At 57.2% G+C, this 24,212-nt stretch overlaps 1 protein-coding gene across 1 annotated transcript in view; it reads right to left on the bottom strand.

Annotated features, from left to right (window-relative positions):
* LOC103597698 (inositol 1,4,5-trisphosphate receptor type 3) overlaps positions 1 to 24,212 on the bottom strand; it is a 41,284-nt gene that overhangs the window by 884 nt on the left and 16,188 nt on the right. Inside the window, exons 19-55 of the mRNA XM_008581565.1 lie at positions 24,054 to 24,195; positions 23,004 to 23,203; positions 21,817 to 21,946; positions 21,235 to 21,292; positions 19,752 to 19,917; positions 18,656 to 18,820; positions 18,503 to 18,577; positions 17,968 to 18,093; positions 17,144 to 17,266; positions 16,866 to 17,066; positions 15,633 to 15,884; positions 15,275 to 15,400; positions 15,039 to 15,164; positions 13,642 to 13,762; positions 12,877 to 13,067; positions 12,156 to 12,304; positions 11,877 to 11,985; positions 11,634 to 11,724; positions 11,358 to 11,527; positions 9,959 to 10,133; positions 9,637 to 9,821; positions 9,228 to 9,428; positions 8,962 to 9,072; positions 8,446 to 8,541; positions 8,252 to 8,353; positions 8,085 to 8,171; positions 7,426 to 7,536; positions 7,157 to 7,349; positions 6,810 to 6,935; positions 6,165 to 6,337; positions 5,361 to 5,525; positions 4,498 to 4,690; positions 3,941 to 4,045; positions 3,726 to 3,853; positions 2,774 to 2,939; positions 2,003 to 2,163; positions 596 to 757 (exon numbers count right to left, since the gene is read on the bottom strand). Of these exons, the coding sequence (XP_008579787.1) occupies positions 596 to 757; positions 2,003 to 2,163; positions 2,774 to 2,939; positions 3,726 to 3,853; positions 3,941 to 4,045; positions 4,498 to 4,690; positions 5,361 to 5,525; positions 6,165 to 6,337; positions 6,810 to 6,935; positions 7,157 to 7,349; positions 7,426 to 7,536; positions 8,085 to 8,171; positions 8,252 to 8,353; positions 8,446 to 8,541; positions 8,962 to 9,072; positions 9,228 to 9,428; positions 9,637 to 9,821; positions 9,959 to 10,133; positions 11,358 to 11,527; positions 11,634 to 11,724; positions 11,877 to 11,985; positions 12,156 to 12,304; positions 12,877 to 13,067; positions 13,642 to 13,762; positions 15,039 to 15,164; positions 15,275 to 15,400; positions 15,633 to 15,884; positions 16,866 to 17,066; positions 17,144 to 17,266; positions 17,968 to 18,093; positions 18,503 to 18,577; positions 18,656 to 18,820; positions 19,752 to 19,917; positions 21,235 to 21,292; positions 21,817 to 21,946; positions 23,004 to 23,203; positions 24,054 to 24,195 (5,361 nt within the window). The remainder of the gene's footprint in view (positions 1 to 595; positions 758 to 2,002; positions 2,164 to 2,773; positions 2,940 to 3,725; positions 3,854 to 3,940; positions 4,046 to 4,497; positions 4,691 to 5,360; positions 5,526 to 6,164; positions 6,338 to 6,809; positions 6,936 to 7,156; positions 7,350 to 7,425; positions 7,537 to 8,084; positions 8,172 to 8,251; positions 8,354 to 8,445; positions 8,542 to 8,961; positions 9,073 to 9,227; positions 9,429 to 9,636; positions 9,822 to 9,958; positions 10,134 to 11,357; positions 11,528 to 11,633; positions 11,725 to 11,876; positions 11,986 to 12,155; positions 12,305 to 12,876; positions 13,068 to 13,641; positions 13,763 to 15,038; positions 15,165 to 15,274; positions 15,401 to 15,632; positions 15,885 to 16,865; positions 17,067 to 17,143; positions 17,267 to 17,967; positions 18,094 to 18,502; positions 18,578 to 18,655; positions 18,821 to 19,751; positions 19,918 to 21,234; positions 21,293 to 21,816; positions 21,947 to 23,003; positions 23,204 to 24,053; positions 24,196 to 24,212) is intronic.

Consider the following 24,212-nt stretch of genomic DNA (forward strand, 5'->3'; position numbering starts at 1 on the left):
CTGGTCAGGTCGCCCAGTGCCCTTCTCTCCACGGGCACTGAAGAAGGGCTGGCACCCACCCTTCCCCATGGACCCAGGTGCCATTCAGCACTGATGGCAGGCCAGGCCCACTTGGGGTGCTGTGAGGATGTCAACTCCAATCCCCCGCTCTCAATTAGCCTGTCACAAACCCCTGATTTGGTGCAGCTGTGAAACCACCCCACCTAAAAGAGGGGCTGCCTGATCTTCCTGGTGTCACTGCCAGATGCAGAGGAGGACATTCTGGGTAAGTGGGGATCTGGAAACTCCCCCATCACTAGTGAGCCCCTTGGAGGGACTCCCTAGCAGCTGCAGGAAGAAGAGAGTGTAGGACAGAGACAGCCCGACACCCCTGCCAAGGTTCTGCTTGGCCTTGTCTTTCAGAGGCTCGGGGAAGGGGTAACCAACCCCAGCCTAACATTCCATGGAGGGGAGAGTGTGTCTGGAACATGCCTTCACATCCCAGGCCAATGGGAAAAATGGGCAGGGGCGGCAGGGCACAAAGGCCACAGTACACAGTCCCCCCTCACCCACGTGGGACCCCAAGGATGGGGCCAGGGTGGGGCAGGGTGCACACCTGCTCCTTGAGCTCATTGAGCTGGGCGGTGAGGTGGGACACCAGCTTCATGGTGGAGTTGAGCTTGTCCTGAAGAATCCGGATCTCATTCTGCTCTCCCTCCCCCTCGTTGCTCACTAGGGACATGGCCCGCATCCGGGGGAACCAGTCCAGGTTCTTGTTCTGAAAAAGATCAGCAGTGGGGTGAACAGGCTTGGGCCCAGCCTAGGAAGGCCTTGGTTAGAAAAACCATAACGTGGGGGGAGGCTGCTACCGCACCCTTGACAAAATTACTCGCCAGGAATGTGTCATGGGAAAATCTGAGTTGACCTGGGTCCTCCCCAGGGCCAGAGTGAGCTGGCAGTGAACCCTCTGCCATGGTGACAGGCTGACTTCCGTTAGACGGCCCCGTGCACTGAGATTCAGTGCTTCACTGGTATCAGCACCATCTGTTTACTCTCCTGACACCCCACGAGAGGTGGGGGGAAGGCCTCTGCACCCAGACCCTGAATTTCCTTCCTTCCTTCCTTCCTTCCTCCCTCCCGCCTGACACGCACGCCCCACACTCCAGGAAGATGTGAGCCAGACAGATGGCAAATTGAGGGAGCGGGAGGCTCTGCTGAGGAGGGCTGGCATCTGACACGTGTCTGAGAGGCAAAGCCACGTTTCCGGGATGGAAGGAGTGGGAGGGAGGGGACAGCAAGCAGTTTTCTGGTTCCTTGTCATAAGCTATGAATTCTCAGACCGACAGATAAATCTATACTCAAAGATCAGTTCAAAGAATAGACTTAAAGACAAACAACTTTTTTTTTTTTATCATCACTGCCTTCACTCCCTTCATTAGTACAGAAATTGACAGATTATATTTGATTCCTCTTGGTCTGAAATTTTTAAGTTTCTCCAAGCTTACTCTCAGCCTGGAACCATCCAGACTTTAGGAAACTGCCTTCCCTCTCGCCGAGCTAGAAAAGGTCACATCCCTCGGAGTGACCCACAGATCACGGGACACAGGCAGAGTCTCCCCCTCTCCCACCCCTCCTCAGCATCACTGCACCACGGGCCATGGGACACCACACTCATCCCTCAGGGCTAACAAGTGTGCTATGGGCTTTTTCCTGACAGCAGAAGAGCGAGGCGGCCCCTCCGCAGCAGTAGGCAGCTGGCAGGGCTCCTGCGTAGCCGAGCGCCGGCTCCAGCTGCTTCTTCACTCTCCTGCTGACCTTTCAACAAGTGTCTGCAGCTGTCCACACCCCTCCCCCAGGCCACCCGGAGCAGAGCAGTCAGATGCAGCAGCTCCTCTCCAGAACCCAGGAGACTGGGGACCCTAGCCCTGACAGCCTCTGGGGCATAGCAACTCTCACTCTACAAAGCCTGCTTTGGCTGCCTGTGGCACAGCCGCCCACGGGCCCCATGAGGCCCTGCTCACACCTTGATCATCTGGGCCACGTAGCTCTCGGGACCCGTGTAGTCCGTCTTGTTTTTCACTCGGACCAGCACAATAAAGTACAGGTAATTCCACATGTTGTGCTCCAACTTGATGTGCTCCTCAAACGACACTGTCTTGTTATCAAACTTGTCCCTCTCCAGACCTGCGGGCAGAGGGCGAGAATGAAACTATGGGCCTCCAAGAGCCGTGTGGGGCCACTTGGTGGCAGGGACATGGCCTCGATGCAGTGGGGCATTTGCTCCAACAGCCCACTCTGGACTATTTAGGTCATTTCTGTTTAAAGCACCAGCCACTTAGCCGTGGAGATCCTGCCCGGCCACAGCTGCAGCCCTCCTGCGATGGCAGCTAAGCATTCTGGGAGCAAACGCCAAAATACACCCATCCCAGGGGAAGCAGGAATAGCTGGACGAGGGATGTGTGCTACAGGTGACACCTGCTCCTCAGCCTGACGTGGCTGGTGAGGGGACTAGAGCTTCAGACCAGGTGTGGGAAAAGCACTGGTCTGAGACTAGAAGCTTGAGGCCACTGCTGGGCTTCAGTGTCCTCATGTGTAATCCAAGAGGGTGTAAGGGATGGTCCCTGAGGCCCTTGCCCACCCACTTCTATTACTCCAAGTTCAGGCAGGGTCACGTTCTCCCCAGTTCTGGAATGAGCAAAGACAGCCATCAAGCCATCAGCCCCAGGGAAGGGCTCCCCAGTGGCTGCAGAAGGAAGAGCCAAACCGAGGCTGCCGAGCAGGAACCAGGCCTCACCACAGATGAAGCACGTCGTCTTGAGAATCTCCTCCTTCTTCTGCTTCTCACTACGCAGGTCGGCAAAGGTGTCAATGATCACCCCAAAGATGAGGTTCAGCACGATGATGATGACGATGAAGAAGAACAGGAGGTCGTAGACCACTCGTGCTGGGAAGAGCGACTCCTGCAGGGGCAAGACAGGCAGGTTGTGGCAATGGGGGCCCAGACCCCAACAGAAGGAAACGAGGGCCTCTAGATCCAGGAACTGTGAAGATGGTGGAGTGGACCCAACCTGGCTCCACGGAGCAAGAATCGCAACCAGAAGCCCTGCATTTGGATTAGGAAAGAGCAGACCCAGACAGGATACGCCGGAAGAAGTGCGGTAGAAGGAGCTTGGCGTAGGGAGCTAGGGCTGCGAGTCTCGGCTTGTCTGTGCCCCTAACTTTTAGTTAGGGGAAGAGCCAGCTCTGAGCTCTTCTGCCCCACCCTAAGGATGCCTGGCCTTGCACATTCTAGAAACCCTCTGTCTGGCCAGGGAGGTGTCTTCTCACTCCCAAGCAACTGGGGGTGGACTGGATTTGGGGAATGCTGGCTGCCCAAGCCAAGTCATGAGGCCTGCTCATGAAGCTTCCCTCCCCCTGCTGTGGGCTGTGCAGAAGCCAGCGCCCAGCACTGCTCCGCCTGACTCACACCTTCCCTAGCCCTGGGGCAGAGTGTGGTGCCAAGGTCTTTCCTTATAGCGTCTGCAGTGAGCTGGGGGAGGGGACAGCTCAGCAGCAAGGGACCTGGAAGTTGGCTGGGTGTGGAAGGCAGGGAAAAGGGGATACAAATGGGAAGGTCAACACTGAGGATTTGAGAGGAGGCTGAGCTGCTCTGACTGGCTGTGACCTGAGGGCAGGACTCTTCACACTTTTTGATCCAGACCGAGGCTTGGGCTTGTGGATTTGGGGATGGGGAAGGGGGTGCTCACATCTTTGGAGGGCTTGCGGAGAATGTCGCCCACGCCGCCACCGTTGCGCAGCCCATGGTTCATGACAGTAACGATGCACATCAGCAGAGTGTCACAGGCCCGCTCTGTGCTGTCTGGCTCCTCATCCCCTGAAAGCAGAGAGTGCACTCAGACCCAGCCACCTGCCTCTGCCCCCACCCCAGCCGGACTCTTGCAGACCCACCCACGAGCCTCACCTTCTAGGATCTCAGGCACCGAGACCCCCGAGACACAGTCCATGTTGTCCCTGCTACATGTGCCCACAAATGTGGCAGCTCCATGTGGCATCTCCAGGGGGCTGGCTAGAGGGAACATGGATGAGGTCACCAGAATGCCCAAATGCCTGGCTTTATCCCCCTGGGTCCATCCTCCGGGAAACCTTCCCTGATCCTGCCAGCTCTCCGCTGTTGGCTACAGCTAACGGTCTTCCTGCCTCTGCCCGCACTGGGCTGCAGCTAAGGGCAGGGAGGGATCTCTGTACCCCAGAGCCTGCCACACAGGCAGCCCCTGCAAATGCCGAGTTTAACATGAATGACGGGGTCTGCAAGTAGCTCCACCCAAGGCTCTCCCACCCCTCAATCTGTCACAGGAAAGAGAGGCAGATAGGGTGAACTAGACCTCTCCAGAACCCACAAAGAGAAACAGACAGGGAGCTTGGTGGGAGAAGTGCTATAGGTCGTGGTCCTACTGCCAGTCACTTGTTGGGCCCAATGTCATCCCCATACACCCGCCCAGGAGAAGAAGACCCCAAGACCTCTGGAGTGGTTGCCAGGCAGCCGGTCGACCTCAAGGATGAAGTCATCCTTGAGAAAGAGGAAGCCGACGATGGAGAACAGGTAGACCAAGATGAGGGCCAGCAGGGCAGTCAGCAGGATGGAGCGGCCATTGCGAGTCACACTCTTGATGACGTTGAACAGCGTCTCCTCACGATAAATGAGGTCAAAGAGCTGCAGGACAGGGGTGCGGCCTTGAGGAGCTGGGCTACCTATCTCGCTGGGGACACCACTGGACCCTGAAGGCTGCCCAGGTTCTCGATGGTTCTGCACTTAGGCAGAATAACCAAGCTGGATGGAGGAACCTGGACTTCCAAGGCCACAGAAAGGGTAGTGGCCCAGGGGAAGGCGTGAGGGGTGAAACGGGTGGGTGAATACCAGCCACAGAAGGAGAAGGATGGCTGGCTCTTATAGTGCATGCACCACATGCCAGAAACATTCTAAGTGCTTTTTGCACATGAGCTCATTCCATCTCCACTATTATTCTAGGTAGAGGCTGTTATCCCCGTTTTACAGATGGGGAAACTGAGGCACAGGGCAGTTAAGAAACTTGTACAAAATTACACAGCTAGTGGTGGCTATGCTGGGATGCAAACCCATGGTCTGCGTCCAGAGTCCAGGCTTGAACAACCACTGTACAGGACACATGGGTCACACAGAGGCCAGCAGGGGCTTCAAAGGCCAGGCTGAGGTCAGGTGGAAGACACCTCTGACAATCCACTCCTCCCAGCCTAGTGGCAAAAGGACTGGACAGAGACTAGTGCTGGGGAACTGCTAGCAACTCACAGGAAGCCCCACCTGTCCCCGTGCCCTATCCAGCCCCAGCCCTTGCAGCAGGCCTCACCAGGATGCTGTAGAAGAGCTCATGGGCAAAGAGGCCCAGGACACTAGTCAGGATGTAGCCCACGTGGTAGAGGAACTCCATGTCCATGACCATGGCCTTATAGCCCCGGATGAAGGTGCCACGGTTGCCCACAAAGCTCACCACAAACACGATCTTGTTGGTCAGCTGGAGGCGAGTGCAAGCATGGTGGTTAGTGCCCCTCAGCCCACCCTGAACCTCCACCCACTGCCACCATGCCCACCCAACACCCAGCTCAGAGGCCAGGCCCCCCCACTCAAATGAATTAGAGCTGGTTCCGTTCAGCCTGGGAGGCACGGCATTAATGAAATTGCTTCCAGAAATGCATCTGGGCTGCTACAGCCCAGAGTAGAGGAGAAACTCCTCGGGTCCTCCAGCTCCAGGAATAAAGTGAGGTACAGGTAGAGGAATGAGGGGAAAAGAGAAGACTGTCCTTTACAGTGACTGGGTAAGCTAAGAAAAGGCACCCCTTGCTCAAGGCACTTGGTTTCCCTGTGTCAGGAAATTGTCACAATATACAATCTTTGATGTCTACCATGTGAATAGTGCTTTTGGGCAGCACATCCAGCACAGCCCTGAAGCTGGTATTCCAAAGTCACTGTCTCTGAGTGCCAGCTGCCCCCAGCTGTCAAAGGAGAAGGAGGAGGCACAGGGTGGTCCCAACTGCTGGTCTATAATCAACTCGGGATCCAGAGAGGGTGGCTCCTGGGAGCAGCAGGCCAGCTGCAGCTGTGACTGCAGGACGAGCACAGGGTGGTTTGGGATGGGGGCTCCCTCTGGACTCACATTGAGGGCGCCCAGGATGTTGAGTGTGGGCCCGATGCCCAGGTAGTAGATGGAGCGCAGGATGAGCGCCACAATGAGGGGGCGGATGCTGTAGCGCTTGGTGAACAAGGCCGCGATGGAAAAGCAGATGAGGATCCAGAACAGCAGCGAGATGAGCGGGGAGCCCAGCACGCCTGGGGGCCGGGGAGCAGGGGTGAGCAGGTCTCGCTCAAGCCAACCACAGCCCTGATGAAGGTCCAAGAGACCCCAAGAAACCACCCCTTCCTGAAAGCCTGGACGCCATCACACTTAATTTCCCACTGCCCAGCGTGGGCCTCCTCTGTCACACCTGTGTCTCTAGGCCTAAGGAGCGCCCTCTCCAGCTGCTGCTACCATACCTGACTTCTGACTAGCATCTGTGTGTGTGTGTGTGCACGCACACACATATGCATGTATGTACCTTCTCCCATGAAGACAAAGACCCTGTCTGTCCCTTTGGACTGCACTTGTGTCTCCTCGCGATGGGTGAGAGCCCAGAGAGCAGTGCGGGGGAGCTTCTCCACCCTGCATCTGGTCCCCTCAGAGTCTGGCCCCAAGGCTCTCCCTAGCCCAGGGAGGGGACACGACAAGCCCCAGGGCCCCTCCCAGCCAGCCCTGTGTGCTCACCTGTGGACGCACCCTCCATGTAAGGGTAGAAGAAGGCAATGATGATATTGATGAACACAGCCAGGTTGAAGGAGATGCTGCCCCACAGGGTCATGCGGCGGGAGAACCAGTAGATCAGCGGCATGCCTGCAGGAGGAGGGTGGTGGTAAGCCGGGGTGAGGGCTCCCTGGTTAGCCTCCTCTGCACCCCACTGGGCCCCACTGCCCTCACAAGCTCCAGGCCCCACTCAGGAGGAGACGTGATGGAAGATCACGGGGTGGGGCGCCAACCAGCAGGTGAGGAAGGCATGAGGGGACTCCAGTGAGTAGCTCTGGACCACCCCACCCACCCGCCCATGGGGTCCTCACTGCGGAGCTTGCGCTGCCACTCCATCTCGTTGTGTAGGAAGGAAGACTGGTCGAAGAAGTCGCTCACTTTACTGCCCTGCTCGTCCTGCTCGGTGGTGGTGAACAGCCGGTGCTTGGTCTCCTCCGTCAGGAATTGGCAGATGGTGGGCACGGGGAACACGATCTGCTCCATGCTGCGGTCCTGCCGCACAATCTGGGCACACACGGGCACACGGTCACACCTGGGCCAGGCTCTCACTCATCCCGCCCCTACCGCTCCAAGACCCCACCTCGATCTGGGATGTGTGGTTCTCGTAGTAGGCCAGAGGGTCCTCCTCCTCCTCCTGTGCCGGTGCCGAGGACTTGAGCATCTGTGACAGCTGCTTGTTGTTGAGACTGAGCTAGAGGCGGGGAAGGGCGCTGAGATCAGGCCCCACAGCCCCCCACATCCAGGCCTGGCACTCGACCCCCAACCCTGCCAGGCCTGAGCCCACCTCTGAACTACACCCTAGTGGGTGCCCCCCCAAGCCAGCCCAGGCCAAGCCCAACCCAACTAGGACTCAGCCTCGAGGGTCTGGTGCCAAAGAGGGAACAGAACACATAGGTCACTGGGAGCCCTCTCAGTCCTGCCCAGGCTTCCAGACCTGCCTGCGTCTGGTTTCATCCCCAGGCCGGTCCTGCTCCCAGCCCTGTGAGAGCTGCCCTGAGATCCTAGCCCCTCACTCACTCCAGGCCACCCTTCAGGTCGCAGCTTCTCCCTGAGGCCCTGGCCACGCCCCCGCCGTCGCAGATCCCAGGGGAGCCCTCCGTTCTCAGGTCAGTCCTCGTCCCGCCCTCGGAGCACTGCCCCGCCCTCAACCCCAGCCTCCCGCTCCTCTTCAGCCCATCCCATGCCCCCGGCCACGCCCCTGGATCTAAGCCCCAGCGCCCCCAGCCTTGCGGCACCCACCATGGAAGAGATGCCCTCCGCCTCCTCCTCTTGGATGCGCCTCACTGGCCTCAGCAGGTGCTGCAGCTGTTTGTTGTGCCTGGAGAGCTGAATGGGAAGGCAGCGCAGTCACGGGACTGGTCACTGGGGGGCAGGGCCGCCAGGGGCGGGGCCGTGGGGTCTGGTACCTGCAGTGCCAGGATGTAGATGTTGTGGCCCACTTCCCGTGGGCTCACCTCAGAGTTCTCACGCTCCTCCTCCTGCAGGTAGGCCTTCTTGATGACGTCCACCTGGCGGGTAGCACCTGCTTGAATGCCCCCTTCCTAGGGTGGACAGGGCCAGAATCCCTGTCCCCACACACCTGCCCCCAGCCCAGCCTTACCAGCTCCTGGGGCCGCAGGCTGATGAGGATGCGCTCTGCATTTTCACTGTCATGCCGGCTCTCCATCAGAGCCAGGAGCAGCTTGGAGGCATTGTCCTGGGCGGAGGGGGCCATGGGAGGCAGGCCACAGTCTGAGGGCCCCTACCATGCCCCTGACAACCTCCTCCTTCAACTACTCCAGAACAGTCCCTGTACCCCCAAGATGTGCCAGGACCTTCCCATCCCCCCTCTCCCCAGGCTCGCTGAGAAGTGTCCTGCATCCACAGCCCACCCACAGGCCCGCCTTGACCCCCACCCTGTGGCAAGCACGCCCAACGCCCCGCCCAGACACATATGTAGGAAGTCCTTGGATAAACCCAGAACATACTTGCTTCTACAGTAAGTGTACATCCCAGCATGATTGTTCACATATGCAACCAGCACACATCACCACATGTATGTGCACACGTGATGCCCTCATCACACACATCACATGCACACCCAAGTCACTCCTGTGAGCCTGCCACCAGGCCCCACCTTGAGTTGCAGCACCAGATCCATCCGGTACTTGCACAGTGGGCTGATGTCGTTGAGAATCAGTGCAGTGATGATGTCTATGCCATTGGACTCGTGTGTCACGATGCAGGTCTGGCAGGAGACAGTGAGGGGAAATAGGGCCCAGGCCCCTCAGAATTGTGGTGGCTCTGGAAACCTCAGCCTCTCTCCCCGTCCCTGTCCACTCCATCCACCCACGCATACACACTGCCACCTGGGCTGCCACACAGACCACTGTGACAGCTCACCTGGTTCTCATGGCAAGGGCCCTGGCAGTACTCAGTGAGGGTCTCCAGGGTCTGGATGACAAGACCCACGTTGTCCTCATTGATGTAGAGCCCCAGCAGCCCCAGGCCCCCTGTGGTGCTGCCGCACATGATGTCCAGGAACTGCAGCGTCTCGCACACCAGGTTGTAGTTGGTCTTGTTGTTCTGACAGCGCAGGAAGTTCTGCAGAGCACACATGTGGTGGGCATGGCGACGCTCCAGCAGGGAGGCTGGCCCACCTGGAGACCACACTCCTGTGTGCTGCAGGGTCGGGGAATTGCCAGCCACAGAGCAGCGATGCCCAGGGCAGGTGACAGGCAGGGCACACATGCCACAGAGGGACGTCAGCCACAGTGCATAGCCAGATGGCAGTGCATGGCGAAGTGCTTACCTGCAGGTCCCGGTTGTGGTTCTCGCACAGCAGCTGCAGAAAGCGCAAGATGGGCTGCATGATGAGCACAGATGTGCCCATCTCGTTGCTTGGCCCGCGCTCGCCCACCTCATGCCCCCGATGCAGGCTGGGGCCCAGTGAGTAGTGGTATGAGGTGCCCGGCATGGAGAAGGAGGCCACACGGCCTGCAGGGTGAGACCCAGTGAGGCTGGGCTACTGGGAGCAGCCAGGCCCTCGCCCTCACCCTGTGCTCCCTCCCTGCACATCCTATTCTGTGACCGCCCTCACCCTGCACCCTGTGGCCCTGCCCCACACCCCTGACCTTTGGTGGTGAGGTCTGCCGGCTCACGGTCCTCACGCGGCTGGCTGCCCAGGTCATTCATGTTGACCGCCACCGTGGACTTGGTCTCCTGCTGGGCTCGCTTCATGCGGTCATGCAGCACCTTAAAGAAGCGCTCTGACTTCTTGTCGCTCGTCATCAGGTTGTAGAAGGATTTCTGGAAGTGGACGGTAGGATGAGGAACAGCCTTAGCACTGGGTATGGCTCTAAGCAGCCCATGGGGAGACTTCGAAGGCTCCACCCTGTGCTGCAGGGGCAAAGAGGGGGCACTGGTGGGCCTCCAGACATGCTCAAACCAGATGGAGACTGGGGGAGACAGTGTCCTCTGTGCCCTGTGGCTGAGGCCAGGGTGGGGAAAGGGGAGGGCCTGAGGGGGGTTGCACTAGGCCCTCACCAGCCCCTGCACCTGCCCACGCTCCTGTCTGCTCCCCACAGCAGCTGGTGGGGTCTCTGGGAGTCTACGTCACCTCCCTGCTTCACTCAAAAACCCTGCAGTGACCCCATCTCCCCAAGAGGAAAAGAGATGGCATCCATGGCCCGTGAGGCCACGTGATGGCCTACTACCTCTGACCCCAGGTTCTACCACCCTCCTCCACCCCATGCCAGCCACCATAGCCACATACCCTCCCCGACCTTCACACTGGCTCCTGCTCTGCCCAGCATGCACTTCCCCACGAGTCTACATGCTCGCCTCCAGGTCTCCATCCACATTTCCCCTCCCAGGGGCCTTTCCCATTACTCACTTTATAATAACCTTGCCTCAGCACTCCGAAGGCCCCTTTCCCGAATCATCCCAACATGCTCTCCCTATTACATGTGGATTGCTATTGACTGTTGCCTCACTAGGAATGTAAGTACCAAGAGAACATGGATTTTGTCTCTGTTCACTGAGAATCCTCAGTGCCTAGAACATTGCCAGCACAGAGAAGGCACTCATGCTGATTTACTGAATGAATGAATGAATGAATGAATGAATGAATGAACGAGTGGAGTGAGGATAAAGCAATCAGAGAGGGGTTTTTGGAGGAGGCAGGCCTTGAGTTGGGCACCAAAGGCTGAGGAGCATGTGGAGGAAGATGGAACGAATCCTGAGCAGAGGCTGAGATGCAAGGATGGTGGATGTGATGGGGGCAGGCTGGGGAGGAGACAGGCCTGGCTGCAGCAGAGGGATGTGAGGGGAAGGTGAAGGGGCCATGCGAGGTGGGGCAGATGGAGGAGGTGAAGCTGCCCATGGGCGGCCAAGACTTGTGCCAGCTGCCAGCACCCAGGCCCACAGCCAGGCCCCCGCGGCCTCAGTGACTTGGCACGCCTGCCCACCTTCTGGGTAGGAAGTGCCCACCCACCAAGGTAGGCAAGTGTCCAGCCCACGTCCACTCCACACCTGGATCTCAGTGTTGCCACCATCCAGCAGGCGGATGGCCAAGCCAATACTCTCCTGGAAGATCTTCTCATTCTTGGTGCTGGTGATGAGGTCACACACCAGCTTGGTGGCCCCCTCCTTGTCCAGCCGGCACTGGGTGGCTGCAATTGCTGACCAGTCTTGGTCCAGGCCTGGAGGGTGGGACTCACTTGAGGGGGAGCTGGTGGGGCAGGGGAGCAGAAGGGAGGGCCCAAGTCCTGGGTGAACGGGAGGAAGGCAGGGGAAGATGGTACTGACCGGTGCCCATGGGGTCTGGAAGGTCCCCTCGCGAGCTGGACTTCCTGTTCTGGAGGTAGTTTTGCAGGAGCATCTTGCGCAGCTGGTTGCCCTGGGGAGGGTGGGAGTGAGACCCCCTAGTGGGCACATTGCCCCATTTAACAACTGGCCCAGTACTGATGACCTGAGCCCCTGGCCCCTCCTGGTCTGGCCAGCCTGCTGTCCAGTCCAGCACACTGGTGCTTGCCCCACCTGGACACTCACCCGGTCCCCGTACTTGTTCTTCTTGAGCAGCATCTGCTGCAGGGTCCGCAGCACCTTGATGCACAGCTTCTCCTCTGACTCCATGAGGTCCTTGGTGTGCTGGATCAGCCTGAGCCATGCCAGGCCAAGAAGGATCTCAGGGCAGCCCCACGCTGCCGCCCTCCAGCCACTTCCCCACCCTGGCCCTCTGACCCTGTGGGCCTGTCTAGTCCCCCTGGCTCCTTCCCCAGCCCAGGCCACTGTGCCCCTGCTGCCCCTATGCCCCAGCATCCCACTCACTTGGACAGGAAGCCCCCACTCTCACAGCGCTGGTAGGCCTCACTGCCCTCCAGGAAGAGCAGCTCAGGCCAGTGCAGAACGTCCACCAGCACAGACAGCTCGGCCTGCACCAGGGGCTTCAGCCGCTCCTCCAGGGCAGTAATGATGTCCTGGGGTGGGCAAGGCAGGGTTACCACCATTCCCAAAAGATGACCAGGGCTTGACTGCTGTTTCCCTGACCCACACTCCAAGTAGCCCCACAGATTGTCCTGGACCCATAGAGACGCCCTAAACAAAGCCTGACGTCTGGCTGCGCAGAGTTCCTGGCTGGGAGCTGCAAGTCCTGGCTTTTCTCTCAGCTCCTTCTCTAGCTCTGTGTGACCCTGGGCAAATCCCTTGTTCTCTCTGAACCTTGGTCTCCTGCCACATGGGGATAATAACCCACAACACCCCTTCTATAGGCCAGTGAGATGGTGAACAGACACATGTGGCACAAACAGGAGGGTGCTGTCAAGAGTGAGGTGTGGTACCAACCCCTTCATGAGCTCCAACCTCACCAGCAGGCCCCTGGGTTCCTCTGGCTCCCTCTAGAATGATGCCCTTCAGTCCCCTGCCACAGGCCTGCCTTTAGCTGCACCAGCCCCCTCCTGGGAAGTACAGGCAGCACCAGAAGGGACACCTTGAGAACCTACCCTTCCAAAGGGGAAGAACTGCTAAGTCAACCGGGCAGAACCCCACCCACCTGTAGCTTTTCAATGATGTTCTTGTAGTCCCACTGGTTGGCAGTGGGGATGACGCGGGGGAATGTCCGAGCAGCCGCCTTGTAGCTGGACACGTTCCGCTGAGCGGCAGCTACACAGCTGGCTCCACTGCTGAGCAACGAGCTGATGTGGGCGTCCAGGTCCATGGGCAGCAAGATGGCCCGGCCCTTGGCTGGGTGAAAAAGGAAGGGGTGCTGGAGGGCTGCTGTTGGGGGGCAGTTCAGCCAGCCAGAGGTCTGCTCAGGAATGCACACTGGGGGACGGGGTGAATTAGACCAAGGGTCAGGGGCTGAAGGACCCCCTCCCTAGCCCCCACTTCAAAGACTGAGGTGCTCTCTTCCCCTTGTTGGGTGGAAAGAGTTTCTCCCTCTTTGATTACACCCTGCCTCCACCCTGACCCCTCTCCTCCTCCCTCCCACCCTTTCCTCTCCTCTTCCCCTCTGACCCTAACAATCTACAGGCCTCCCTCCACCTGAGACCATTTGCAAGCACAAAATAGCAAAACAAAACCCTCTAGTTGGGGAACATCACCCAGAATTCTCTTCTGGGGAACTGAGTCAGAGGAGAAAACAGCTCTTCTCAATTGCCGAGATGCCAGGCAGACACCAAGAAGGACTTACTGAGAACCACCTGGGAGCAGGTGACAGGCGAGCTTAAGGATAAGGTGTTTATTGTAAGGGCAGGCATCCCCATGTGACGGAAGGGAGGGGTGGTTTGGAGCTGGCCAGTGGCCCCAGCACACTCACCCACCATGGCGAGGGTCCGGATACAGGCCTCCACGGAGCCCTTGTGCTGCTGCTGCAGCCACGGACACTCAAGTAGCCGGGTGGTAGACTGCAACAGCTGCACCACGATTGTCTGGTGTGTCTGCAAGAGGCCACACACCCTGCCGCTACAGCTCGGCCCACCCCTCACCCAGTGACCAGGGCCCACTGAGAATGGGCGTGGATGGAGGGACAGGGCCTTCACTAGCCACCATGTGCCTTTGTGCCGGTCAGGAAAAGGCACCCATTCCCTTCAGCAGTGCGCAACCTGCCCAACTGTATAAGGCAGCCCTTTGTGTAACTGCCCAAGGTCCATGCCTAGGGCTCACAGCCATGTTGGTGACCTTTTTCTTCCTCTAAAAAAATGTTTTATAAGTTAATGTGTGAAGAGGTAATGCACTTAATAACCAAAAGGTTATTAAAGATAAAAAAAATTAATAACCAAGAGGTTACTAAAAGATATACTTTGAGAAGTCTCTCCCCCACCCTTGTCCCTTTCACCCCATTCCTCTACACTCTGTCCTGGGGCTGATCAAAGGTGGGGAAAGCTGATACAATTTACCAGAGTCCCATAGTCCCAAATGGGTCCCAGGGCCCAAACAAATGTGTGTCAAAATAAACCCACCCTTGCTGGGAGGGCGGGACCCAAGTTTGTTTTTTTTTTACCACTCTCAGAAGCATTATTCTCACCCCACCCCACAGGTAACCCCTTTGATTGGTTTCTTATATATCCTTCCAGAGTTTCTTTATGACTCAGGTGGTGTAGCAGGTCCTTCCTCAAAGGAACCTGGCTCTCTTTCATTCAAGGGGCTCTGGGGCTGAGAACTGGCTCAAGTCTGAGAATCTGGGGATTGACTGAAGGGCCATGACTCTTCCAGTGATTCAAGTCAGACTTCTGTACACCAGCCTGGAGTTCTCCCACTTACACAGATCAAGTGAGGCTTCAGAAGGCTGGCTATCTATTTCAGTTCTAGGGACACGATGATTCACTAGCCAAGGTGGAAGGTCTCTGCGAGTCACACTTCCCTGACCACCGCTGTGGCTCTGCTGTCCAGTGCAGTAACCACGTCCACCCTGTCTCTGGTGAGTAAGTCGTCCCCTGCCACCCAAGACCCACCATACCCACTGACTTTAGGAATTCCTGTTTGATGGTACAGTTCTCACTGTAATTCCTGGCCCACAGAAACTGTGAGATAATAAACACTTGTTTTAAACTGCTAAATTCTGGGGTAATTTGTTGCACAGCATAGATAATTAATACACTCGTATCTTCTCCTATATCTTCATGCACTACAAGCAAATATGAATATATATTCATATGTTCCCCCTTCCCTACACAAAAGCTAGCCAGGTTGGCCACGGCCGGGGCGAGAGCTCACCTGCAGGGAGGTGCTGTTCTCGGAGAACGGGGAGCTGAAGAAGGCATTGATGGTGTCCAGCACCACGGTCAGCACGTACCTCTCCAGGGTGGGGTCAGCCAGACGCTTTTCACGCTTACTGCACACCTGGGGTTGGACAGAGAGATGCCTGGGGGGATCCACACAGTGGGTCCTCCACTCCCAGGCCCCCAACCACAACCCTGCCCCACAGCCCCCCAGCTGTGCCATGGACAGACCCGTGCCATGTCCAGGGTGAAGTTCTCAAAGAGCGTCCAGATGTGGTTGCTGGTGTAGATCTCCTTCATCTCCACCTCCGTGTCCACATAGCAGTGGTTCACGAAGTTCACATAGGCCATTTTCACCTGGACAGCCGGGCAGGGAGGTCAGGGGCAGGGGCAGGGCCACACACCCAGGCTGTCCCTCCTGCACTGCCCCATCCCGCCCCCAGCCTCCCAGCCCCATCCACTTCCCCAAATTTCCCCCACCTCCCCCTTCCTATCCTCCATGGCAGGACTGAACAGCTGCCTTGCTGGGGGCTCTATGCTGCCCCTCATCCCTGCCCTCCAGCTGTCTCCCAGTCCCCAGGGACCCCACCTCAGTGATGCAGTCCTCGTGCGTCACCACGGACACTACATCCTCCAGTGGCAGCAGGGAGGTGCACTTGATTTCAGTATAGACATTCTTGCCCTCGGCACAGGCAGCCAGCAGGTCCACCAGCGAGATGTGGTACATGAGGGGGCTGTGGTCCTCCACGCCATCGCGGGCGGCCTTCATCATGTCCAGCAGGTGGGCCAGCGAGGCCTTGTCATTGTAGAACACCACCACATCGTCACCTGCATTGGTCAGCTATGGGCGGGAGGGGGCCACACGTCAGACCCCTTGGTCCTGGGTCCCCACCCCTCTCCTGAGCTTCCAGGGAGAGACTCTGACCCCAGTACTCAAGAAAATCCTCCTTGGCCTATTTCCCTGGCTGATGCCTCAGGCCCCCTGCCATCAGGGACCCAGAAAGTCCCCCCTTCTCCCCATTGGAAAGAAGTCCCACTTAGAAGCCCTCTCTAATCCCATCTGCACCTGGCTCACCCCCTCCCTCCCCCCTGGGCTCCCACAGCATGTAAACCCTCTCGGGGCACAGATGACATCCCTCTCCTGTCAGCAATTATATTATTCACAGTAATATAATAATAGCAATTAACAATTAACATTGCACAGCACTTCTGGTATATAAAGTCTTGTTTATGACATCCCTAGCCTCACTCCAGTGTTTGCTCCTTTCTCCCGGGCCCACGCTGGCAGGTACCCTAGGGCAGCAGCCACATCTGTCCCACATTTAGACTCCGCCCTTCATCCTTCACGCCTTCAGTTAATAGGTGTTTGCTGAGTACCTACTGTGTGTCAGCCACTGGGGCCTAGCCACGAGCACAAAGGACCTGGTCCCCGCCGCCCACCCCTGCCCAGGAGCTCACATTCAACTGACTTCTCCACGCACACCTAGTCCTTGGCACAGAGTTCATGATTTTTAAAAAAATGATAATAAGTAATAAACGAAGGAAGGACTTGATTTCTTTCAGGCCTAAGTTCTTTCTTGCCTGAGTTCTACTAGGTGCCTAAGTTCTACTGGGTCTCTGCTTAAGTTCTGTTAGGCCCACAGCCTGAGTTCTACTAGACCCGCAGCCTTAGTTCTCACTCTGTCCCCTCCATAGCCCAGTGGCTGAATGTTGCTTTCGTGACCCTCTGCCTGACTTCTTTAACCCTGTGGCCCACCACCTGAGTTCCTTCTCTGAGGCCCACCACCCACGTTCCCTGTATACCCCTCAGCCCTGCCCTCACCTCAGTCATGATCATGTCCTGGCACTTCTTGACGTACTTGCCCTCGGCCTTGATGACGGTGTGCAGGAAGTCCAGGTACTGCACATGACGCCCATGGGTGGCCAGCAGGTGCACGAAGTGCTGCAACACGGGCTCACTGATCTCAGAGCACAGCTGGTAGTTGTTCAAGAAGATGTGCTGCATGGTCTCAGCCTCCAGGAGCTGCGGGTGGGGCATCCGTCAGAAAGGAGGTCCCAGCCCCATCCGCCACCCTGGTACCCCCAGCCCTGTGCCCTCACCCCCGGCGTGAGGAACAGGTGCAGGTGCTTGTGCAGCAGGGCCTGGTTGCCAGGGTTCCCCGCACAGAACTTCTGCAGGAACTGGTGTGTGTAGCGCAGGATCTCCATCATCTTGGCATCACCCTGGGCATAGAAGGCGGGAGAGGGTGCTGGGCCCACCAGGAGGAAAGCGAGGCCTGATCTGGGGCCCAAGCTCAGACAGGTGTGGGCTGAGTCAGGGCTTGGGATTGGAGCCATGAAGGGGCCAGGTTAAAGTGGAAGCTGGGCCTCCAGGTCAGGATGGAAATGTGTGAGGGGCGGAGAAGCAGAGATTGAGATGAGGCTGGAGTGCAGGGCAAGGTAAAGGGGTCAGAGTCAAGAGTCAGGATGAGGTGTGAGACATATCAAGATCAAGATCAGGCAGGGTGAGGGGCTGACGGTCAAGACTGAGATGAGGCTAAGATTGAAGTCAGGGGTCAGGGTGTGCCTGGGGTCAGATTAGGGTCAATATGGATCAAGGTAAGGAGGCTGAGTCAAAGGTTGAGATGAAGCTGAGATTAGCAGGGTTAGGCTGAGGCGGGAGAAGTTGGGGTCAGGGTCAAGAATCAGTGTGAGGCTGGGGTCAAATCAAGGTCAAAGTGGATCATGATGAGGGGTGGAGAGTCAAAGACTAAGATGATACTAACACTGGATTCAGGGTCAAGGTGTGTCTGGAAATAGGTCAGTGTAAAAGGTCAGGATGAGGCTGGTATAGGTGGGCATTAGGGACTAGTGGACAGTTTAGGTGGGGTCGGGGTTCAGGGTGAAACTGCCGTGGGGAGTCAGCAATCAGAAGGCAGGGTCACCTTGTCGTAGGGGATCTGCAGCAGGTCCAGCATGACCTTGTGGGCATCCATGTTCTTGAGCAGCCGTTGCTGCTTCTTCCTCATCTGCTCCCCGACTCCGCACATCTTGTTCAGCCGCTCCAGAATCTGGGGGGGAGACGGGTGAGCCCAGAGCCCCTCCCTCCTCCTCGGGATCCCCCCTGCTCGACCCACCACAGCCAAGTTCCAGCTGACATCCGGGACAGGAAGGAGGAGAGGTCCTGGCTGCTGAATCAGACCATCGCAACAAGCCAGGGAAACACTAAAAAGCCCAATTCCACCCATAAAAGTAAACAGAACAATGTGACTGTGAAACGGAATTTCATTCAATTCCTTCAGCTTTAAAATTCCATCTGGCCCTTGGTGGGGATGTTTTCAACATGCAGGAAAAGCTGGAAGATGTCTATTTTGAGGGCCAGTGGCCGGCAGTGGGGAAGGCGGAAGAGGCCAGGCCAGCTGGAGCCTCCAGGGCAGGCAGGTCTGGAGAGCCCGTCCTTGGGGACCCTCAGCCACTCACGCCCTTGACGATCTGGTAATTTTCACTGCTCTTCTCCCCAGGTGTCTGCAGAAAGCCCTCCTCGTCAGTGGGCCTCTGGGGCACAAGAGAGGATTGGGGTCAGGCAGGCCCAGTCTCGCAGGGAGCCCAATTCCAGCTCCCACACCCGCTCACCTCCTTCTTGTCTTTGGCGGCGCCTGCTTCCACCTCCTCGCCCTTGCCAGTGCCCTTCTTGTCCACCCACAGCTCTGACTTCTCCACCATGGTCCGCAGCCGGTCCAGCTCCGACTTGATCACCTTGTAGTTCTCCACATCCTGGGCTGAGATTAGCAGCTGCACCTGAAGTGGGAGGATGGACTTGGCTGGTGACTTGGGCACCCTCAGGTCCACAGCTACTTAGTGCCGTCCCCAATCCAGGACTCCTTTCCCAATGCCAACCCACCACCAGCTGCTCCTCTCCACCAAGCCAAATCCTACTTGATGTTTATGGCCCTGCCATAAGCCCACCACCTCCAGAAAGCCTTCCTGATGGCCGTAGGCCTCCCTGCACTTCCTGCCCTGAGCTGCCACATCGATGACCTGGCTTCAGTGACTCACTGGCTAGTGTCACATGCTGCTGTGGCCTGTCACCTGCTTACTCGGACCCCAAACAAGCAGGGCAAAGCATATCGGGATCACTGAACGTTGGCTGAGAGAGGATCCTGAACGCTGAAGACCTGGGCCTGTGTCTGATTGTCACCCTCCTCACTCTGGGTCAGTGGGCAAGGAAGGAAAGCTCCCTGGAACTTGACCTCATCCCTCTCAAATGGGAATGAGAGCAGTGATCACCTGTCACGGCTGCTGCAAGAATTCCATGAGATAATGCAGGTGCTCGGTCCCTGGTTCTCAGTAAGCACTTATTTCTAAATGCCAGCACCGATTGTTATAGATATTTCACAAGGAGCTGTCAAGAGTACGTGACATCACAACAACAAACACCAGTCACTTCAGCAAGGGCCGCCTGTATGCCAGGTATGACACAGCACTTAGCATAGGTTCATGGAACAGAGCTCGCAAACTGTAAAGTGCTGTCCACATCATAAGAAATGGCAGGCATTGAGCCAGGCTGAGAGGAGACAGACAAAGGCGGTCGAGACTCGGCCTCCCCTTTAAGGAGCTCAGCAAAACTAGAAACCCCAAATGTGCATCCCAAGCTGAGCTGTGGACCCCTGAGCTGTGAGCTCCTTAATCATCATTGACTCCAGTGCCCGGGCCGGGGGTCCTCCGTCACCTGCTTGAAGGTGTGCATGGCCTCCTGCCGCTGGCTGAAGTGCTTGAAGAGCAGCTGCAGGGCCCCCGAGACCAGCGGTGCATAGTCGTGCATGGTCAGGTGGATGAGCACGCGCAGGAACATGCGGCCACCCTCGTCGTCCACCTCCAGCATGCTGCTCGTCTTCCTGCCGGCGGGGGACGCGGGGTTGGCTCGCTCCCTGCCACCCACTTAGCAGAGCAGCGCCCAGTATATGTACCATTTGTTAAAAATATTGGCATTTTCTCACCAGTGTGTGAAGAGCCACTGCCCTGAGCCCCCCAAGTGGCCCCATGTCCCCTGGGATCCCTCAGGGCTCACCCTTAACTAAGCAACTAAAACAGGGACTCTTAACAGGAGATCCGTGGACCCCCCCACCACCGAGGGGGTTCATGGACAGAAGAGATGTGGAAAACACAGCGCCTTTATTTTTACCAACCTCTAACCAAAATGTAGATTTCCTTCAAGGAGGAAATATTAGTGGTATCTGTGAGTTTGTCACCAGTAAAAATCACAGATGTTTTCACATCACCTCAAACTTGCTAACAGAAACCACTAAATATTGTTTAGACTCATCACTACTTCAAAGTAATGGTGCTAATTACACTATCACTTCTGAGAGGAAAATATATATATATGTATATATATATAACTATCACTTCAAATTTGTTTTCTTCAATATTTTGATAACTGTATCTCAATGACATTGGCTCTCTTTGTAATTTTATGTGCTGTATTTCATGAATTTTAAAATGCCATTCTGAGGGTCGGCCCGTGGCTCACTTGGGAGAGTGTGGTGCTGATAACACCAAGGCCACGGGTTAGATCCTCTTACCGGCCATCTTTTTGAAAAAAATAAAATAAAATAAAATAAAATGCCATTCTGGCAGCTGGCCAGTTAGCTTGCTTGGTTAGAGCATGGTGCTGATAACACCAGGGTCAAGGGTTTGGATCCCCATACTGGCCAAAGCCAAAAAAAATTTTTTTAAATGCCATCCTGAGAGGGGCCCACAGGCTATGTGAGACACAGGAAGAGCATGGAGCCAACTCCCCGAGGGACCCCTCCCACTCCAGCCTGCCAGGGTGGGAGTGGAGCAGGCTACATATCCCCCACACCTCATCCCTACTGTGGGACAGGGGACATTCATCTATCTACCTGACCCAAGTCCTTCTGCACAAATAGAGGCATAACTGCCCCACGTGGAGGCAGGGGAACAACCAGGATGACTGGGACCCAAGTGGCCTCTATATCATTGTGGTTGAGCAGAAAAGGGAGAGCCTGGTAAGGGTCTGAGGGGGAATGACAGGGGTGGAGGGCAGCCCCAGCCCCAGCACACCCAGACTGTCCCAAGAGAGGGTCCCAAGAGGGGGTCCCAAGAGGGGGTCCCAAGAGGGGGTCCCAAGCCTATGTGGGCATCACCCTCCCAACACCACACACAAGCCTCCACCTGGACCCTAGCCTCACCCCACTCCAAACATGGCCTCCGCCTGCTCCCCAATTCGGTCCAGGTTCATGTTGGCAGCTGTGAGGAAGCACAAAGGGCAGATGGGTCAGTGGGTAGGCCCATGCCCAGGCAAGATGGGGAGCACAGGAGTGAAGGAGCAGGGAGGCATCCAAAACCCCTTCCTGCACTGCCTGGTGGCAGTTCCTCTCCTGCCCCTTCCAGGGTGGAGGTGCTGAGTTGCTGGGCAGGAACCACAGCAGCCCCACCATCCTGCAGGGCAGTACCAGCGTGTGCAGAGTTCCAGGCCAGGAGAGCCAGGTCCTGGTCTGGCTCAGCCTCTGACTGGCTGTGACATTGGGCAAATCCCATCTCCTCTGTGGGGCGCAGTTTCCCCATTTAGGAAATGGAGTAAAGGATCCCTGCCCTTCCCCCTCATTCTGGCAATTAAATGAGACAAGGGAGGAAAGGCCTCTGCAGACTGGAAAAAGGGGCAGGGCTGGGGAGCTGGCCCTGAGGTGTCCCTGGCTCTATCCCCCTGCTGTGTCCCTGGGTGAGTCACAGCCTCAGCCTGAAGGCTGGGTGAAGGCAGGGTAGGGGCTCACTGGTGGAGTCGAAGGCGGGGGCTGTGCCATCAGCCCCGCTGTCCTGCATAGGAAACACCTCAACAAACTCCTTCTTGAAGACGGACAGCAGGTAGGAGATGCGGTAATCCAGGCGGACGTTGAGGATGAACTGGAGAAAGGGGTAAGGGTGGGGTGAGGACCAGTCTGAGGCCAGGAGGACATTTCTGCTCCGTGAGAAGTGAGGGGGGCACCAAATAAGCTCTAGCACTTGGGAGGGGTCCTCAGCACACATGTTCGGGGATGCTCTGAGATGCCACGACAAACACACAAAGACCTCTCCCCAGGGAGGTCCTACTCAGACCCTCTTTCCCAGGCTGGCACGAACAGGAAAGGAAAAGTAGCTCCCCCATCCAAAGGCCAACTCTCATCATCCTATCCTGCTCGGCCTACCACACCCTGGGACTCTAGGAAAGGAAACCGAAGCCTGTGAGAGAGCAGGAGAGGCCACCATGGAGTAGGGGGTGAGGATGCATGGTTTGCAACCACTCTTGACTGGCCTCTATCCTCATGGGGCACAGAGCCTCTGGCCACACCCCAGGACACAGATGTGGAACCCCCCAGCCCCTGGCACAGTCAGAAGCCCCCTCCTCTGACACCCCCGACCAGACTGGGTCCATGGAGGTTACTGCATTACCCTTCCTGCCCTCTGGTGACAGCAACGGTCCTCATCCCTCCTCAGGACCCTATTAGCCCCTACCCCAGGTGTTGCTGGAGTCTCAGATAAGACCCAGAACAAGGATGGCTGTGTTCACCTCGCAGTCTCTAGCTCTGCTTCAAAATCCCTGGGGCCTTGGGAAAGTTCCCTCCCCCTTTTACTTTCTTCAACTGTAAAATGGGGGGATGGAGCTAGACTTCAGTGCACATCAGAATCCCCTGGAGGGCTTGTCATAATACAGACTGCAGGCCCCATGGCCAGTGTTCCTGATTCAGCAGTCTGGGGTGGGGCCCGAGAACATACATTTCTAACAAGTTCTCAGGTGATGCTGCTGCTGCCGATCTAAAGACTACACTTCGTGAACAGCTGGGCTTGACAGCCGATCACTGTGGAGCTGCCAGTACTAAATACTAAGATCTGAAGGAGGTTTGCCCTGCCCAATGTCCCCATACCTGTCCCCATGACCTTCCCCTATTCCCAGCACCACCCGCCATGGTCCTGGCCCAGCCACCTGCAGGATTTCCAGGATCTTCAGCTTGGTCTCCATCACAACAATGTCTTCATTCTCCTCGAACTTGCTTCTGTCCAGTGGCTCAGCGGCACCAGCGCTGGCAGGCAGGCTGGGGGCGCCAAAAACAGACTGCTTGCGGCTCAGCACCATGGTGGACATCATGTGCCCCACGCCCTGGATGGACCGCCGCACGTTCTTGCCTGTGCAGCGGGGACAGGAGGTGTGCATCAGGGGTCCCTGGTCTGACAGGAGGGCAGAGTATACACTGTCTACGTCAGCTGCAGGGCAAAGCCTTGCTAAGGGAGGGACAGGGCTAACCCAGGAAGGCTTCCTGGGGGAGGTGAGCTTTAAGCTAAATGTGAGAAAAGAAGGGAGGGCCAGGGCAAAAGTGAACTGTGTGAGAAACAGTGAGAGCTGCTACAGAGGACGGGGGACTGAGGAGCATTACGGAGAGCACTAAAGACCAGGTGTCAGGGGCCGGCCCGGTGGTGCAATGCTACAGTGTGCCGCTTGGGAGCATCGCGGCGCTCCCGCCGAGGGTTCGGATACCACATACAGACCGGCCGCTCACTGGCTGAGCGAGGTGCGGGTGCAACACCGAGGGTTGTGATCCCGTTGCCGGTCCCGGCCCGGTACGGGCGTGACACTGAGGGTTGCAATCCGTTGCCAGTCACGAAAAAAGACAAAAAGGGGAAAAAAAAAAAAAAAAAAAAACAGGTGTCAGACTCTAGGCACATTTTGTGTATATCAGTTTATGCGGCCTGAGGGTGTCTGTGAGGGCAGGGCTGCGGCTCATCCGCCCTTCCTCCTCACATTCCCTGTCACTACTCCTCCATCACTGTCTCCCCTCAAGACCAAGCGGTTTTGGAAAGCAAATCTATCAGACCCCGGCGTCTCCACAGCGCCTGGGCAGGGGACCCCTCTGGTCCAGCCGAGGATAGAGGGGACTCGGGCCCAAGACGTCCCCCTGCGGCAGAGCCGGGAGGCAGGTTGCCCCGGGGGATGATCAGAGAGGAGGCAGTGGGCGGCGCGGGCGGGGCAAAGCCTCACCGCCTGAGTCCTCGTAGGTCTGCAGCATGGCCGGGGGCCCCTGCACGCAGTCGATGATGCCCAGCAGGGTGCGCGTGAGCCGCAGCAGCTCGCTGAAGCTGTAGAAGCCGAAGTAGATGAGATTGTGCGCCAGGCTGACCACCTGTGGGGAGGGTCGGG

The sequence above is a fragment of the Galeopterus variegatus genome, unplaced genomic scaffold, assembly GCF_000696425.1.
Source record: "Galeopterus variegatus unplaced genomic scaffold, G_variegatus-3.0.2 Scaffold2394, whole genome shotgun sequence".
Classification (NCBI taxonomy): Eukaryota; Metazoa; Chordata; class Mammalia; order Dermoptera; family Cynocephalidae; genus Galeopterus; species Galeopterus variegatus.